Raw genomic sequence first — 18914 nt, forward strand, 5'->3', positions numbered from 1 at the left:
AAAAGTTACCATAGTCAATAAAGAGGAAGGGATGCAGATCGGCATAAGTAAAGAACATGTCAGAGATCTTCTGACCAATTTGAATGAATTCAAATCAGCACAGCCAGATGCTATTCACCCGAGGGTACTGTGAGAATTAGCTGAAGAAATCTCAGCGTCATTGGCAATAATATTTACAAACTCATGGATGACAGGAGAGGTCCCAGAAAACTAGAGAAGGGATTAATGTAGTGCCCATCTTTAAAAAGGGGAGAAAGGAGGAGCCAGGGAACTACAGACTAGCCAGCCTGACTTCAATGCCTGGGAAGCTACTAGAGCAATGTTTAAAACATTAAATTTGCAAATACCTGAAGGATGAAGGGGTAATCATTAGCAGCCAGCATGGATTTACCAAGAACAAATCATGCCAAACCAGCTTGATTTCTAAACAGGGTAACTGATTTGGTGGATAGGGGAAAATGCTGTGGACATAATAAAGGCTGAAGGAACTGGGTATGTTTAGTTTGGGAGAGGACATTAAGGCGAGATATGATAGTCTTCAGATACTTGAAAACCTACCATCATCAAAACCCATTTACAAATGTTTTCTCACTTAAAGCCATTTTTACACGGACAATATTCTGCAGCATTTCGGTCACAGAATAAAAGAGTTCCCAAACACAGATCATACAATCTTAAAGTAATTGCTAGTTGGCAATGAGAAATACCTCTCACAGGAAAAAAGTCTATGGCAGGGGATTTTTTTCCTTCACCCTCTAGTCTTATGTTTATATGGCCAGTTTTTTAACTGAATGAAGACAATTCTGTACCACTTGCCTCTGTATCGCCATATCAGTAATACTAATGCATTAGCCTATTGTGCAACCAGACAATATGTCCCAAAAGAAATTTTTCCTCAGATGCCAAAGCTTTCATTTGTTAGCTTTTGGGATAGTGAAAATTATTAAATCTGCCGTCTTCTGAGGCACTAATCTAGCCTCACTTTGGATACCAGAGGTGACAGCCTTCTGTAATATCTGCAAGTCAGGTAAAAGTTAAGCCAACTAAAGATTACAAAAATAGTTTAATAGAACAAGTTATACTCAGTTAAACTGAAAATAAATGCACACACTATTTTAAATATAGAAAAAGCATCTTACCGTTCCTCACGGGAATGCGTATTTAAGGGAATTAAACCTTGTCGTCATGTTGACTATTGTCTAACAGCTGTGCATTAATTAGGCATGATGCATTACGAACTACTTGTGCAACTGCCATTAGCACCAACAGGAGCTGCATATCTTTGGACATAATTTCGCCCACAGTACCTATTCTTACTGGGACAACAAGACAGATTCTTTGGTTATCATCATTCCCTTGCCCCATCACCTGTGTCAGTTTTATGCATTCTGCTCAAAACACATTAACTTCTAAAAATAAAGGAAAAAAGTTTTGCATCAGTTCTGCTTTTAGTTTTTATTTTTAAAAACAAAAAAAATATCCTCCACCTTAGAAAGTCAGGTTGTTGCCATCTTACATTTCAGAATACAAATCTGAAAAAAGTTAAGAACATAGACAGAATTTCAGCCAAGTACTCAGCTTCTTATTGTTGTAGTTTTAACCTAAGTCCACTTATAAACTTATCTTTTGGTCATTTGTAACAAGAATATGTTCAAATGTGTTTGGAACACTAACTGCAATAAAGAAGTCAGCAGTGTAATTATGTCAATGAACATAGGAAAAAACTCCTCTCCATCTGCACAGAAACATAATCCTTGGAAGACTAGCATTATGTACAAGTACAGTTTAGTTAGAACATTAAATTATCACAAAATCTTGAGGGCCTAGATGCAGTTCATGAAAGAATATAAGTCCATTAGTCCTTTTGCTCCAACTTTGGAAAGACTGCATCTATAGTTTTATCCTAAACATGATGAATGAAGTGTTACCTCTGTCTCATCCACCCCTCTTCCTCCATCAGCTGGAATACAAAAGACTTTTTTGTTGCTAAAGTCAAATATAGCAATATGCACAAACATTTTGTTGGACAAAGTCTGGAGAGCAGACAGTACACCTGAGTTGAGGTTTACAAACTACTTTTCACAAAGTTAAGAAAATACTGATATCAAAGTACAAACAATTACAATGTTAAAATACGCAAAACTATTATACAAGGGCAGCTTGTAAAATTAAAGTGAATGAACACAACACACGAAGTATGTCGTAGCTCTACACATCTGGTTTCCTCGTCTTCAGAGTCATAGTTGTGTGTTTCTTGTTCTGACATCTGTAGAAGTCTCGTTAAAACTAGGCAGTTGGATCTTCTTTGCAGAATGAATCTTAAATCACTATTACTTCTTGAATGTACTTTCTTCATCACTGTACAATTTCAAAGTAGTGTAATATCGCCATGATGTGCTGAGGCATGAACACATAGCCAGTGTACAGCGCCATTCCAACAATGGAAACCAGCATAGAATCTGAGCAATAGCTAAGGAAAGCTGCAGTTTCAAATTTTATTCAATCACAAAACAAGAATGTTTTAACACTATCCTTCAAAACTATTATAAAACTTGTATAATTCTAAATTGTATATGCTCAACTGTATTCATGTATAACAGCTGTAGGAAAAAATCCATTGTAAATGTGAAAACTAGAAGACTGGTAAAATGACTAACTATATTATGAAAATGCCTTCCAGATTCTCTGTTTTATTGCCACATGCCTTGGAGGTAAAAATAAAGTCCCCCCCCGGGGGTGTGTGAAAGAGAGAGAGAAGAAACACATTAATGGGAAATAACCAGATTCCCTAAAACTTCTGCAGGTTCTGAGTTTTACCCTGTCAGCAAGAGCATTATATTTATGCTAATTCATAGAGATGGGGAGCTACACAAGATCTTTTAAAGATATCTATCTATATTCATACATATCACACATAGATATAGATGAGATGTTCATATTTGAAGAAACTAGTCTTTCAATGCTGATCCAAAGGATTCTCTTGGAACGGAATGGCCCAAATAAACTAAACCTTAATTTGTGCGTACACCTGACTGGAAGGAGAATGGTCGTTGGTATAAAACAGGGAGTGATGAAACCTGGGTTCTGTTCCCAGCTGCCTGCCAGCTTTGGGCAGGTCACTTAGCTTCTCCATCTGCAAAATGGGAATAATACCTCACTCACAAGAGGGTTGTGAGGCTCAATTTATTTTTCAAGAGCACTTTGATAGAAGGAACTATGGTATTAGTATTAATTCCGTTAGACACCTGATCAGTATCTTATAAGTAGAACTGATCTAGATGTTTCACTCAAATCATAATACCTCAAAGCACAGCCTTTGTTTTAATTCAAGCTGTGTTTGTAAACTGTTAACATTTTATTGGAAGTGGTTGCAGCTCTCTGCAAATGTTTTTGTAGTATCTGGCAATCCACAAACAATGATTCTCAGGTATAGTTTCACTAGCTTATTTCAAATATGAGGAGTGATCGCTTGGAAAATTCACATGATACACATTACCTATATTTGCTAATATTATCACTAGTCCTATGTCCAGTTCCGGGAAACTCAAGCCCAGCCTATAGAAATGCAATGGGATCGTAGTCATGTGGAGGCTGGGTTGACTCAAACCTGAACATTTCTGGATACACACAAAATTTTTTACGAACCCTTTTAAAATCAGACTACCTGGAATTTCCTCCAATCATAACATTAAAATTGGGTTTAATAAGCCTAATAAAAATACAGTACTATAAACAGAGCATTAGGTATTAAAGGGCCTGGCAGAAGTATCCAGTTACCACAGCTTCAACAGGAGCTGCAGGTGCTCATCAGCATCTCCAGAAATGAGGTCTACACTCTGTATATTTAACAACAAAAGCTATATGACTGTTTGGCATATCAGTCAGAGAACAAACATAGAAGTTGTACTCATTCACTAGAGTATTTTTTAGTCATGGTAGGTCATGAAATATTGGAATTTAAAAGCACTGGCGAGGGTCACCTCATAAATCCCTAAACTTTGACATGAATGCTTAGTCACAACCTTGGGATTCCAAGGTATCGGACAATGTACCACACTGATACTAGATCTACTTAGACCGTAAGCTCTTTGGGGAAGGGGCCGTCTTTTGTTCATTGTGCTAGATGCTGTACAAACACAGGTGTCCTGTCCGTGACAGGAGCTCCTAGGTACTACCAAAATAAAAATAAATAATCTAAGGCCTTCTACCCTATAATGGCTCATCATTGTTAGTGCTAGTGGCAAGTGCTCCAGACATGATTTCTGTAGCAATGCTCTCTAAAGTTGAGCTGTTTTCATCCACAAGGAGAGCCAAGTGGGAATTAGTTGCTCAACTGTTTGCAGCAGCAGGTCCTAGTATCGACAAACTAGATCCTAGAATCAGATCTGAACTTATTGAGGAAAAAATGGCCGTATGATGATCAGGATGTTACCACCACTGAAACGAGCACACTTCTGTCTATTACCCTCCGATACCCCCCAAATGATATCCAAGATTACAACAGCCAAAAAGTTGAGTTTTTCAGTTAGATTATTTTATGTATTTTACAGCACTTCATATGTAGTCAGTTTCACTGTCTCCCCTTTAGAGTTAGTCAGTTTCTTCTGTGTTATGCTTATAAGCAGCATATGGAATTTTTTAAAGGGGATAAGGCAATACACACATTTATTGAGAGTACAATTTAAGAATTGAAATTAGCATATGCTTTTATTTAAACACACACAAAAGGTTTCACAGCTGGATTTTATAGTTACCAGTTTTTAAGAGTTGCTCCATCAGTTTCAGTGGTTAGCTGAAACTACAAGGGGGGGGGTGGGGAGGGAGGCAGGGCCTTTGCTGAATGCATTTGAAGCTCCAACATTGATTCAGAATGAACCCAAAGACTTGTATGGGAACTTATTACTATAAAAGAACGGTGTACTGCCATGGGACTTTGGGTTTTTTAAATTGTACTCCATTTTGCTTATTTTGCTTTATACTCTATTTTGCTAGCCTCAAATTATTAAAAAAAAAAAGTTCTACGTTTATTCTTTGCTAATTGTGTTAATTGTTCTTAAAAAAACTAAAGTTTTATGGCTTTAATTGCCTTATTTACTGTTTGGTATGTAAATAAAAAAAAACAGCTGGGCCAAATGGTCCAAAACAAAAAAAAAAAGTCAAAAGGCATCAACTTTATTATCAAAATCACCAAAATGGCAAATTAACAACCCTAAAGCAAAGGCAAACACCCCAAGAACAAAATAAAAAGTAAAGCCAAAAAAAAAAAAAAACAGCTGCAAATAACTCCCAGTAACAAGCCAAATAATGCTAATTAAAAGCAACCTTAACTACCTCATAATTAACAGCTCCGGTGTAACACAGCAAGAACCAAAGACTTGTATGGAAACTTATTACTATAAAAGAAGGGTGCATTGCCATAGGAATTTGGGTTTGTTCTGCATCAACATCGGAGCTTTGAGCGTGTTCGACAAAGGCTCACCTCACCTCCCTCGTGTGAGTTTCAGCTGGCCACTGGAACTGACCAAGCAACGCTAAGGACTGGTAACTATAAGACTCCAGCTGCAGAACCCCCCCCCTTTTTTTTTTTGGAGGAGGGGGGTTGGGGGGGCAAGGGTAAGTAAATGGAAGCATATGCGGATTTCAGTGCTTAAATTGTACTCTCAAACATGGTTTATTGCCTTATCCCCTTTAAAAAGATTGTGTGCTTCTTATAAGCATAAGATCTGTTCCTGTGGATCTTATACAGAGGATTTAAAAAACAAAATAAAACTAGAGCTGTCAATTAATCGCAGTGAGCTCACATGATAACTCAAAAAAATTAATCGCGATTAATCGCACTGTTAAACAATACCAACTGAAATTTATTAAATATTTTGGATATATTGATTTCTATTACACAGAAAATAGAAAGTGTACAGTGCTCACTTATTTATGATTACAAATATTTGCACTGTAAAAATGATGAAGAAATAGTATTTCAATTCACCTCATACAAGTACTACACTGCAATCTCTTTATTGTGAAAGTGTACCTTACAAAAGTAGATTTTTTTTTGTTACATACCTGCACTCAAAAACAAAGCAATGTAAAACTTTAGAGCCTACAAGTCCACTCAGTCCTACTTCTTGTTCAGCCAATCACTAAGACAAACAAGTCTGTTTACATTTACTGGAGATACTGAAGCCTGCTTCTTTATTTACAATGTCACCTGAAAGTGAGAACAGGTGTTCACAAGGCACTTTTGTAGCTGGCAATACAAGGTATTTACGTGCCATATATGCTCAACATTCATATGTCCCTTCATGCTTCAGCCACTATTTCAGAGGACTTGCTTCCATGCTGATGATACTTGTTAAAAAAATAATGTGTTAATTAAATTTGTAACCGAACTCCATAGGGGGAGAACTGTAAGTCTCCTGCTGTTTTACCTGCATTCTGCCATATATTTCATGTTATAGCAGTCTTGGATGATGACCCAGCACACGTTTGTCTTAAGAACACTTTCACAGAAGATTTGACAAAACACGAAGAAGGTACCAATGTCAGATTTCTAAAGATAGCTACAGCACTCGACCCAAGGTTTAAGAATCTGAAGTGCCTTCCAAAATCTGAGAGGAACGAGGTGTGGAGCATGCTTTAAGAAGTTTTAAAAGAGCAATACTCTGATACGGAAACTACAGAACCCAAACCACCAAAAAAGAAAACCAACTTTCTGCTGGTGGCATCTAACTCAGATGATGAAAATGAACATGTGTCAGCCCGCTCTGCTTTGGATTGTTATTGAGCAGAACCCATCATCAGCATGGACACATGTTCCCTGGAATGCTGGTTGAAGCATGAAGGAACATATGAATTTTTAGCACATCTGGCAAGTAAATATCTTGCGACGCTGGCTACAACAGTGCCATGGGACTGCCTGTTCTAACTTTCAGGTGACATTGTAAACAAGAAACAGGCAGCATTACCTCCAGCAAATGTAAACAAACTTGTTTGTCTTAGTGATTGGCTGAACAAGAAGTAGGACTGAGTGGACTTGTAGGCTCTAAAGTTTTACACTGTTTTATTTTTGAATGCAGTTATTTTTTGTACATAAGTCTACATTTCTAATTTCAACTTTCATGATAAAGAGATTGCACAACAGTACTTGTATTAGATGAACTGAAAAATACTATCTTTTGTTTTTTACAATGCAAATATTTGTAATTAAAAATATGAAGTGAGCACTGTACACTTTGTATTCTGTGCTGTAATTGAAATCAATATATTTGAAAATGTAGAAAACATCAAAAAATATTTAAATAAATGGTATTCTATTATTTTTTTAATCGTGCAATTACTTTTTTTAATCGCTTGACAGTCCTAAAAAAAACAAACAGCAATATTTTAAAATATATAAAACAAACAGGCAAAGGGAATCGGGGCAGGTGTACTACCTGAAACTACTTTTTTTTTTTTTTTTAAGATGACTAGGTATCAAGATGATGGTATATACTATTAACATCCAATGGAAATCTGACATTCCCAGCTTTCAAGTAGCTAATAGTATTTTAATAAACATAGTGGTTCACAAAATAGGATTATTCATATTCCATTGTGCTAGACACTGTACAGACACATAACAGAGAGCTTACATTCTATGTATAATAGACACCAGCAGGAGAGTGAATTTGTGTGGGGGGTGGAGGGTGAGAAAACCTGGATTTGTGCTGGAAATCACTTTAGATAAGCTATTACCAGCAGGACAGTGGGGTGGGAATAGGTATTGTTTCATATTCTCTGTGTATATATAAAGCCTGCTGCAGTTTCCACGATATGCATCTGAGGAAGTGAGCTGTAGCTCACGAAAGCTTATGCTCTAATAAATTGGTTAGTCTCTAAGGTGCCACAAGTCCTCCTTTTCTTTTTGCGAATACAGACTAACACGGCTGCTACTCAGAAACAGGAGAGTAAACAGAAACAATAAGACAATACCAGTTGCATGATACAGTGATACTTACATAAAGCCTTTATAAAAGTTACTGATTCCCTTCAACCAGCAATACTATATTCAGCGCTGGTCAAGGTCATTTTAGTAAATCTTGGACTTTAACTCAATGGGAACTTCAAAGCTTTAAAGAGATGTTGGTTCAAATTCAAGCCAGATCAATGTTAATAGCCATCTAACAGCTGTTCAGTGGCTTACATGACATAAGTTATTAACATCAGTTCAGTATCTAGTGATATCTACCACAATCAGCAAACTCACTGAAGGACTCAGCAGGGAGTTCTTCAAGGACCATGCATGAAGTCGAAAATAATGTTCTCAATCAAAGGACCCTAAATGGCTTTCATCTTTTAAAGACCTCTTTGTAGTCAAGTGTAGAGTTCATACTTCTCCAAATGCTTAACACATTACATTCTGTTCACATTGGCCAGCATCGTAAAAATTTAATTAAAAGTTACCAGCAATTGCAATTTAGCACACAAAGCAATTACTTCAATACAATAAGAAACCTGAAAGTTACATGTCAAATTAATTTTAAGCTATAACTTACAGGAACAAAAGTTGTTTGAATTGGCAACAAAATGAAGAAAACTGTATGCACACCATTACGTTACTTATATGTTTTGCCACAATCAGAAGATTGCTTAGCTGATATAAAGAGCTCGATGTTCAAGCCTAACTACTCTGACAAAACATAATGCTCATGAAGCATAGAAAACAAAGGTATTTCTTTACTGACACTAGACCTGGCATAAACAGAGCCAGGTACCATTGCTAAGGAATAGGATACCTCCACTGAGAAGAAAAAAGGAAAAGTAACAAAATATATACTATGTGGGTGTATGAGAACATAGATATCAAGTCCATCCCATGTTAATGCATTTCTGTTTTATATGCTCTCCATTTTGGAGCTTTACATAGAAAAAAATCTACATGATTATGCACCTGTAACTTGGGCAAACAACAGTCCCTACTTTTACTAATGGAAGATCTTTTCTTTACAACTGACCACCACCCCTATAAAGCACCCTTATTATTACTATCACCACATTCTGTTTGTGACTGGTTAGATTAGTTTATCTCCTCATCTCTCTCAGTACTCCTTGGAGGTACTTTTAAAGGTCATCCATCAGAGAGTGGCCGCAAATATGAGGTGCCATTTTAACGAAGGATCAAGCAACCACCACATTCAGAATAGAATGAAAAGACATTATATATCACTCTCTAGAACAAGCTGCTCAAAGAAACACAATAATCTAGATACAGGTCTCTACAACTGAACCTTCATGTTAGAAGATTATTATAGTGAAATACATAAAACAAGCACATTCACCAACTACAGGATCAGTAAACATCAATTAAAAAAAGACACAGGGAGACAAAGCAAAATGGAAACCTAGAGTTGCAGGACTATGCACCACACATAAATTATTTGTTATATGCACATTGGAAAGGAAAATGTGTAAGTATGAAGGAATGCATTAAAGGTATTTCTAACTAACAGAAACAATTCCTCAAGTTAACAGAGAAAAAAGTTGCATAATTCTAGGGAAGGAAAAAGAAAGGAGAAATTGCATCAAGGCACAGCAACCTGCCTTCTGACTCAGAAATGAACTACATTGCTAAATGGCCAGAAGGGAGACTTGACACCTTACTGTTCTGAAAGATAATCTGTGTTGCTCTCTCAAACATTGACAACACTTGTTATAGTATGTTGTAACAGATTGTGAATCTGAATGTAATTTAACAAGCAAGGAATGAGCGGATTAACAGATTCCTCACACATGGGTGAAAGGGTTCCTTCTTTGTTCACACAACAAACTTAACCTGTGGGACTAGGAAATAGTGCCACATTATACACTTTGCAACACTAACCCCCACCATAGCCAATGTAGCTATAGACTGCTACTATTTATCAGAGTTATTTTATCTAAATACTCATACCGCCAGTTAGAACTGAACCTTGGGTTTTTAAACCACCAGCATAGCTATACTGGGATGGCTAACAACCCTCAATGTAAACAAGGGCTAAGCACCTCCCAAGCATCAATTAAACCCATAACCATATGCCTGCGAGGAAAGTGTTATTGGGCCCATTTTACAGACAGGAAGGGGCACATTAAGCACCCATGATCAGAAAAGTGCTCAAAGACATTCTCAAAGTCTGGAAAGGCCAAGAATCAAACCCAGACCTCTCAGGTCCCAGTCTGGTGCCTTAATCATAACAGCATCCTTCAGAACAAAGGGGCTGAAGGGACAGCAGGGCAGCTTGCTCGGGACAAAGGTCAGACCTCCCCACCACCACCCAACAGCGCCTCTCGCAGCTCGGCTGAGCTTGAAGCACCTCGCACAGTCCACACCACAGGGTGGGCACAGATACACAGGAGGGCGTTACAACAGCCCGGGGAGCAGAGCGGCGCACCAGGACCAGCCCCCTCCCTCACGCCCACAGCGGGGCAACAGGCCCTGGACCATCCACCGCCGCCCCACATCCTACCTTCCACTTCTCCGAGCGCGGCCACGAGCCCCAGCCCTCCCCGCCCCCTTCGAGTCCAGCCACGTGCCCCAGCCCCTCCCCCGCTCCCAACCTCCCTTCCCCCCCAAGGCTGGCGGTGGCCTCCCCGCACCGGCCCCGCCCATCCTCCTCCGGCACGCGCTGCCGGCGGCCGCTTAATTAACAGGACCCAGCCCCGCGGCGGCCGCGGCCTCCGCCTCCCTCCAGCCCGGCCCGGCCGCGGGAGGATACTGAAGACCGTCCGCTCCCAGGGCTCCAGCATGTAGAGCGCGGTGACCAGCAGGTACTGGTAATACAGCCACGACACCCGCCCCCAGGCCGAGCCCAGCGCCATCACCGGACCTGTCCGCGTGCGGCGCGCGCGGCCTCCGCAAACTGACTGAGCTGGGCCTGGGCGCGCGGGGAACGCCCTCCACCGCGCCCCGCGCCAGGGGCCGTGCCACGGCCAGGCCGCTCCGCCCCGTGGCGGCTCTGTTGGTAGGGAGCATGCGCGTGAGGACTGAGCATGCTCCATAACACCCGCCGACGCCGCTGCCCTCTCTTGGGGTGACCACGCGCGCCCTGCTGGTGGGCTGAGCCAGCTGCAGTGGCTGCAACAGAAAAGTGGTGTTAAGGTGTACCTTAAGGGTACAGTGCGGTGCACCCCAATGTATCTGGTGAGGCCACCTATTGAGCTGCTAAAGGACACTTGATTGATTCAGTGAAATATTTTACATACGCCCTCCTGTCCAAAAATGATCATTATCAGTGTTTAAAAGAATCGCTTATCTGTTTATATGTCCCTGTAACATCTTATAGCAGGAAGCATATTCGGCTTGCCCTTTATTCGGATTCCTTGGACTGGACTGCATTTTTCTTGCAATCCACTGTTTAATGGAGTTTCACTCCTTTATTTACTTTTTGAAATTATATTTTTATTACTCTTAGATCTTCATTTACTTTTGTTAACATTGTGCAGATGACTGTCATGCTAGATAATAGATATTTTAATAGCAATCACTGGAAATATTAACAATTGCTAGTAGCTTCTGCAATCACATCTCAGAAGTCACCTACTACAGGACAGGCCCAACAAAGATAGTAACAGAACGCTACTAGCCATCACCTTCAGCCCCCAGCTAAAACCTCTCCAACGCAGCATCAAGGATCTACAACCTATCCTGAAGGACAACCCATCACTCTCACAAATCTTGGGAGACAGGCCAGTCCTTGCCTACAGACAGCCCCCCAACCTGAAGCAAATACTCACCAGCAACCACACACCACACAACAGAACCACTACCCCAGGAACCTATCCTTGCAACAAAGCCCGTTGCCAACTGTGTCCACGTATCTATTCAGGGGACACCATCATAGGGCCTAATCACATCAGCCACACTATCAGAGGCTCCTTCACCTGCACATCTACCAATGTGATATATGCCATCATGTGCCAGCAATGCCCTTCTGCCATGTACATTGGTCAAACTGGACAGTCTCTACGTAAAAGAATAAATGGACACAAATCAGATGTCAAGAATTATAACATTCAAAAACCAGTAGGAGAACACATCAATCTCTCTGGTCACTTGATTTCAGATCCAAAGGTCACAATATTAGAACAAAAAGACTTCAAAAATGGACTCCAATTAGAGACTGCTGAATTGGAATTAATTTGCAAACTGGATACAATTAACTTAGGCTTGAATAGAGACTGGTAGTGCATGTGTCATTACACAAGGTAAAACTATTTCCCCATGTTTATTCCCCCCCCCCCCCCCCCCCCCCGCTCCTCGGACATTCCTGTTAACTGCTGAAAATGACCCACCTTGATTATCACTACAAAAGGTTTTCTTCCCCCCCCCTCGACCTCCCTGCTCTCCTGCTGGTAATAGCTCATCTTAAGTAATCACTCTCCTTACAGTGTATATGATAACACCCTTTTTTTCATGTTCTGTATGTATATAAATCTCCTCACTGTATTTTCCACTGAATGCATCCGATGAAGTGAACTGTAGCTCACAAAAGCTTATGCTCAAATAAATTGGTTAGTCTCTAAGGTGCAGCTATCAGAGTAACAGCCGTGTTAGTCTGTATTTGCAAAAAGAAAAGGAGTACTTGTGGCACCTTAGAGACTAACCAATTTATTTGAGCATGAGCTTTCGTGAGCTACAGCTCACTTCATCGGATGCATACCGTGGAAACTGCAGCAGACTTTATATACACACAGAGAATATGAAACAATACCTCCTCCCACCCCACTGTCCTGCTGGTAATAGCTTATCTAAAGTGATCATCAAGTTGGGCCATTTCCAGCACAAATCCAGGTTTTCTCACCCTCCACCCCCCCACACAAATTCACTCTCCTGCTGGTGATAGCCCATCCAAAGTGACAACTCTCTACACAATGTGCATGAGAGAGTTGTCACTTTGGATGGGCTATCACCAGCAGGAGAGTGAATTTGGGGGGGGGGGGGGGGTGGAGGGTGAGAAAACCTGGATTTGTGCTGGAAATGGCCCAACTTGATGATCACTTTAGATAAGCTATTACCAGCAGGACAGTGGGGTGGGAGGAGGTATTGTTTCATATTCTCTGTGTGTATATAAAGTCTGCTGCAGTTTCCACGGTATGCATCCGATGAAGTGAGCTGTAGCTCACGAAAGCTCATGCCCAAATAAATTGGTTAGTCTCTAAGGTGCCACAAGTACTCCTTTTCTTCAAGGTGCAGCTAGTACTCCTTTTCTTTTTGCGAATACAGACTAACATGGCTGCTACTCTGAAACACATCTCACAGTAATTCTGCTACAGGTCCTCCTGTTTGCATTGGATATTAGGTTTTAGTTCTAAATTTTTGTTCTGTTCATATTTTAGGTAAAAGTTTATTCTTTTAGGGATCACATGACTTCAAGGTTGACTGAAATCCTGGTTTGCTGTCAAAACTTCAGTTTTCTTTGAGCCTCCAATGGGGATTGTCTTTGGCAACTGTTATTTTGCCTCTCTCAGTGCATTTTCACATGTCACCACTTGTGTGTAGAACTTGGTTCTCAAATATTCACCACAGGCCAGATTTGTAAAGTTTAAAAGCACCTAGATGCTTTTGAAAATACCACTAGTTGATTAAATACTTTTAAAAATCTCGTCCTAAGGGCACTGTACTATCTTGCATTAAATCCTTCTCAAAGGCAAATTTCTTCTGTATTTTTACTAAATATAGGTATACAACCCCAAGATACAACCACCAGTATTTAAAAATCATGAGTTATACACCCAAAAGTTATGATATTAAAATACATAAATATATACATACATACCTTTGGGGTTCTTTTAATTTTCCTTTTTGTTTCTGAGCCTTTAGAGCACACTAGCTTCATATTTATGCTGTTACCTCTCCCAAAGAATCCATATATTTGAAACAGTTGTACATGCCTATAACATTCAGTACTGTTTTGGACTTCCAGTATCATGATTTCCCACTCCCTTTGTAATTGAAAACTTATTAAAAATTCCTATTTTTGTAAGTAATTCCTCACCCTGCAAACACTGAAATTCACACTTGACTCTTCTATTACTTCATTTGTTTCATACATAAATGTTGATTTTTCTATTGAATTGTTTATACTTCTAATTGCAATATTTTAATTTCATTTCCTTTTTGTATGCTACATATTTAGTTATCAAGTAATCAGCAGACAATGATCTTCAGGGTGTAGCTTCAAAAGGCTGGGATTTTGCATAACCATAGATGAGAAATTTACATTCACCTCCCCCTAGAGATTCCCCAGGGAAACCACTTGACTGTGTTTGTCCCAAAAGTCCATTCTTATCTGGCACATTGTTCAGTTAAATATTAGATAAGTTCATGGAAGATCGGTCCATCAATGGCTGTTAGCCAAGATGGTCAGAGACAGAGCCCATGCTCTGGGTGTCCTTAGGCCTGTGACTGCTAGAAGCTAGCAGTGAACCACAGAGTGCATCACTCGAAAAATTGTCCTGTTCTGTTTGCTTCCTCTGAAGCATCTGGCACTGGCCACTGTCAGAAGATAATATAGCAGGCTAGATGGACCATTGGTCTAACCCACTATGGCCATTCTTATGTTCTCCATACAGTCCTTTGAAGTCACAACACTTCCCTGTGTTCATCTCACATCTCCCCCTAAAAAGAGGTTACATACAATTCCAGCCCACAATAATACATAAACCATTCATTTAATACAATGGACTCCAAAGATAGTTAAATTTAATTCAATAAAGTTTTCCAAGGATCCTGCAGGAAATTTCCCCATCTGTCACAGCTCCCTCTTTATACAGTCAGAGCTGAAGGACCAGTGAAGTTATCTGGACAGTAGTAACAGTTGCGCCCTTTCCTATCCCCAGTGGATTTACTGGAGTGTTGTGGTACCAGCCTTTGTTCTATTACAGTCCTTGGTAGCACTACAGTGCACCACAACTCAGACAAGCTTTTTAAGGTGATTCATTTTCTAAGTCCTAAGGCCCTCACACCATGTGTCCTAATGAGCACTCTGTCAACTGTATCCAATTGTCAACTCCACTTTGTCAACACTCCTCCCAGAGTCCCCTACCTCATTTCTTCATCAGTCCACCACCCCACTGTGCCAGAGCCTTCTCTTTCCTACCGACCCATCGACCCATCGCTCTTCTAATCAGGAAAGAGAAAAGCAGCAGATTCACTTCCTGGCAGACTTATCACACACTGCCCTCTACTGACCTATGACTGCTCAGCCAATTCATCACATGCGCCTTTCTGTGAAAAACAAGCATCCTCTCTTCCATCATTAGTCCACATGAAAGCGTTGGTACCAAGAAAAAACTCTGTGCTCTCTTTGTGGTCTCCGTTATCCCCTCTTAGCTCTGGGTTCACTTTCTTCCTCACCCGTATGTTAATTTCAACTCAGACTAGAAGGCTCCTCTTCACATATTGGATCTTCTACCTGCTCAGTGGGTTCACCCTCACCTTTCGGATCAAGTTCCAAGGGTTGGGTTACTCTCAGAGGTTCTGCCTCATGGTCTGATGCAATTCCCTCCAATAAGATTTACTGGCTTGTCATGCTGCAGCACATGCCAGTGCTGTTCCTTGCTTGGTCCCCTTTACTGTCCAGGTTTCAGAGTAGCAGCCGTGTTAGTCTGTATTCGCAAAAAGAAAAGGAGTACTTGTGGCACCTTAGAGACTAACCAATTTATTTGAACATAAGCTTTCTTGAGCTACAGCTCACTTTCATCGGATGCATTACTGTTCACGGGCTCAGCCCTCATGATGACCAGAATATGCCCAGTCATTAGCCTGGTTTGGTTGTGGTGCATTGGCCAGAGTTTTGGCTCAGTCAGAACATAGGTAGGGATATACCCTGCTGTAATGCAGAGCAAAGCAACTTCTACCAGGCTAGAAATCAGTACACTGATGAATTCTGACATCCAGCTGACCCACCCCATATGGACTTTTGTACTTCCTGTAACAACTTAGCACTCAAGCTCCTTTTCCTTTCGTGATCGCTAAACCAAACCAGTTAACACTCCTGATACACTTGAGCAGACATATTCTTAAGTCAGTGTGTGTTCCTTCTGCTAGTGGCCTTACCCCAGTGATGTTTTGCTGCCTGTTTGACATTACTGAGAACACCTGCCACCTGGGTTACATACTTAGGGATTAGTATACCCTTCAGTAACATCTGCCCCATCCAATAATTTTAGCAGATGAGCTCATACCTGAACTTCATATATGGCATGTACACCACGGATAACCATACACTAGTTCTGTAGGCTATCCTGCCAAAGGGAAAGAAGTAATCAGCTATTACAAACACATACGGCTGATCCTCCAAGATACCATCCGATGAAGTGAGCTGTAGCTCACGAAAGCTTATGCTCAAATAAATTGGTTAGTCTCTAAGGTGCCACAAGTACTCCTTTTCTTTTTGCGAATACAGACTAACACGGCTGTTACTCTGAAACCAGGATACCTATAGTCACTCTCTCTTGAGGATAGATCCCAAAAATGGAAAACATATTGCTTGGGGTGTAGCACTAGCCATTTTATGGACCCTGCGGGCATAGCACTCCACCTACTCTTTAACAGACCTGCACCAACTAAGCCAGTAGTACTGACTCTGGACCCTTTGGACTAGCTTCACTCTTCCCAAGTTGTGACTCAGTGGTGCCTAGGGCAGCCCTCACTAGAAATGACAAGGTCAGGGCAGGCTGCAAAAGAGAGAGCAGATACTCCCAAGACTGGTAGGTAACACTGAAGTTAAACTCAGGACTGAAGGCAAAATGGAGATGATGCAGCTGCCCTTTATAGTCCTTTTGCCATGTTTCTGGTACTTCCTCTGTTCCAAACACAAACTCATAGCACACGGCCTTGAAAGGCCTTAGAGGTCTCTCCATAGGCAGGCCCAACAGCTAATACTGATAGCATATGTGCTACGCCAACTACTAAATGTCAATATTGTATTTTGACTTAAGTAAGCTCCACAGACAACAGCCCTGAAAATCTGTTAGACCTTTCAGAATGGGTAGACACAGACCCAGAGGTATGTTGATACAAAGATGCCTGACCTGACCTAACCTGGAGCAAGAGTTACTGATCTGGAAGTTGAGGGCATTAGAGTAGAAGGGCAATCACACTTAATTAGTGGTCTGAAAGGGACTGAGACCTGTCATTTTGAAGATATTACATAGTAACAAGATTAGGACTCACTTGTGTGATGATGTATGGACTATGTGGGACACTTCATGATATTGTTAATGCCAATATTATAAAACTGGAAGGAATCTAACCAGATATGCCGTGTGAGGTATCTGCGAAAATGTTATAATCAGCCAAGTATGATAATTTTGTTTCATCTTTGTATTATGACATAGATAGGTATGGTATATCTGTATTCCAAACATGTCCTGTGTTTCTGGGTGACACTGCCAGACAGATTGGCATCAGCATTAGGCCTGCTTGATTGCCTTGTGTAGCAACCACTAAGTTATTACATTGGCCTTTTATACACAAGACACCTAAGTAGGCACATACCATTGCTGCCTTGCAGAATTCCAATTCTACAGTAAATGTGGCCAGCGTTAACTATACCTAGCCTATCTTGTACATGTGATGTCCCTGGTAGACAGCCCTATTTTAGGCCTTGTCTACATCACACTGTTTTGTCGGCAAAAGTCAGCTTTCATCTACAAAACAGTTGAGGTGTACACACTGAAATGCTTCTGCCACCAATGTAACTTCCCTGCTATGCCGATATAATAAAACCACCTCGATGAGACAGGTAGGGCATATGCTGCTGCAGCCATGAAATTGACAGGAAAGCTGATTCTCAGCTCCCCAGCCAGGCTGCTGCTGGGTCTCTGCTCCAAGCCGGGCTAACCACCAGGTTCCTGGCTTGGGCTGCCTCCCGGGCTCTCCACTCCCAACTGGGAACCCTGCTACCCTGAGGTCCTGGCTCCCCACCAGAAGCAGAGCAGCCAGCCGGACTCCCATGGGTGGCAGGTGGAGTCCCCCTTTGGGGAAGCCAGCCCCCCAGCTCTGCCCGTTCTGCCCATGCCCTGCTATAGCTGGAGCCCCAAGACCCCTCCCCACCATAGCCAGAGCCCCGAGACCCCCTACCCCAAGAAACACCCCCCTCTGCTGGAGGAGCCCTGGGTTGACCAAAGCCCCTCACCCAGAGAAGCCCCAGGCTGGCCAAAGCCCAGAGCCTCCCCCTCACCTGCCCAGAGGACCCCGGGCTGGCTGAAGCCCCCAACCTGGAGGAGCCACGGGCCTTCCCTCCGCTCCCTGTAGCCGGAGGAGCCCTGGGCTGGCTGGAGCTGTGCCTCCCCTCCCCATACCCAACCCCCACAGGGGAAAAAGCATCTGTAAGAAGACTCTTGATATGCCCCATGCAGGTTCTGAGGCATCCAAGGAGGCAGGTATGTACCTCCTCAGCCGTCCCAGAACCTGAATGGGGCATAATAAAGCAAAAACTTCACTGCCAAACCCCACAACTGGGGGTCTGGCAGCCACGGCTATTATAGAGCAGAGCCTCCCCTGGCCTATTATACCCACCACCTGTGCAGATTCTGGGCATGGATCTCTCTGCCAGAGCGAAGAAGCCCCTGGTGACTCCTGGCTGGGAGCGCAGAGGTGAGAAGCCCCACGCTGTTGCCCCTGGCTGGGAGTGGGGAGGCAAGAAGTTCTGCTTAAGATCTTCAACTGCTCCTCTGCCAACACGAAAGCTTATGCTCAAATAAATTTGTTAGACTCTAAGGTGCCACAAGTACTCCTGTTCTTTCTGCCAACAAGATTTTCTCTTCCCTCTGAGACTCAAACTGTCAATTCTTTTCCAGCTGGAATTCTGCTATTATAAATCAATCACTGTTGCTATTTAGCAAAGTAGATTTCTAACACTTCCAGAAACTGCTAGAAAGTGATGAATTTTACT

General features: G+C 41.6%; 1 protein-coding gene across 1 annotated transcript; it reads right to left on the reverse strand.

Annotated features, from left to right (window-relative positions):
* Window positions 1–1440: 1440 nt before the first annotated feature.
* SPTSSA (serine palmitoyltransferase small subunit A) lies at window positions 1441–10978 on the reverse strand. Its single transcript, XM_073349000.2, has 2 exons — window positions 10731–10978; window positions 1441–2459 (listed from the first exon to the last, which is right to left on the reverse strand). Exons 1-2 carry the CDS (start codon window positions 10831–10833, stop codon window positions 2356–2358), a joined length of 207 nt encoding a protein of 68 aa, XP_073205101.1. The 5' UTR covers window positions 10834–10978; the 3' UTR covers window positions 1441–2355.
* Between the last annotated feature and the right edge of the window lie 7936 nt (window positions 10979–18914).

The sequence above is a fragment of the Lepidochelys kempii genome, chromosome 6, assembly GCF_965140285.1.
Source record: "Lepidochelys kempii isolate rLepKem1 chromosome 6, rLepKem1.hap1, whole genome shotgun sequence".
NCBI classification, from domain to species: Eukaryota; Metazoa; Chordata; order Testudines; family Cheloniidae; genus Lepidochelys; species Lepidochelys kempii.

Bases quoted from the DNA above. Each gene is read 5' to 3' on its own strand.
- SPTSSA (XM_073349000.2), bottom strand. From the start codon at position 10,833: ATGGCGCTGGGCTCGGCCTGGGGGCGGGTGTCGTGGCTGTATTACCAG. The intron at 2,460-10,730 runs GTATCCTCCCGC...GCTATTGCTCAG, and splicing joins CTGGGAGCGGACGGTCTTCA to ATTCTATGCTGGTTTCCATT.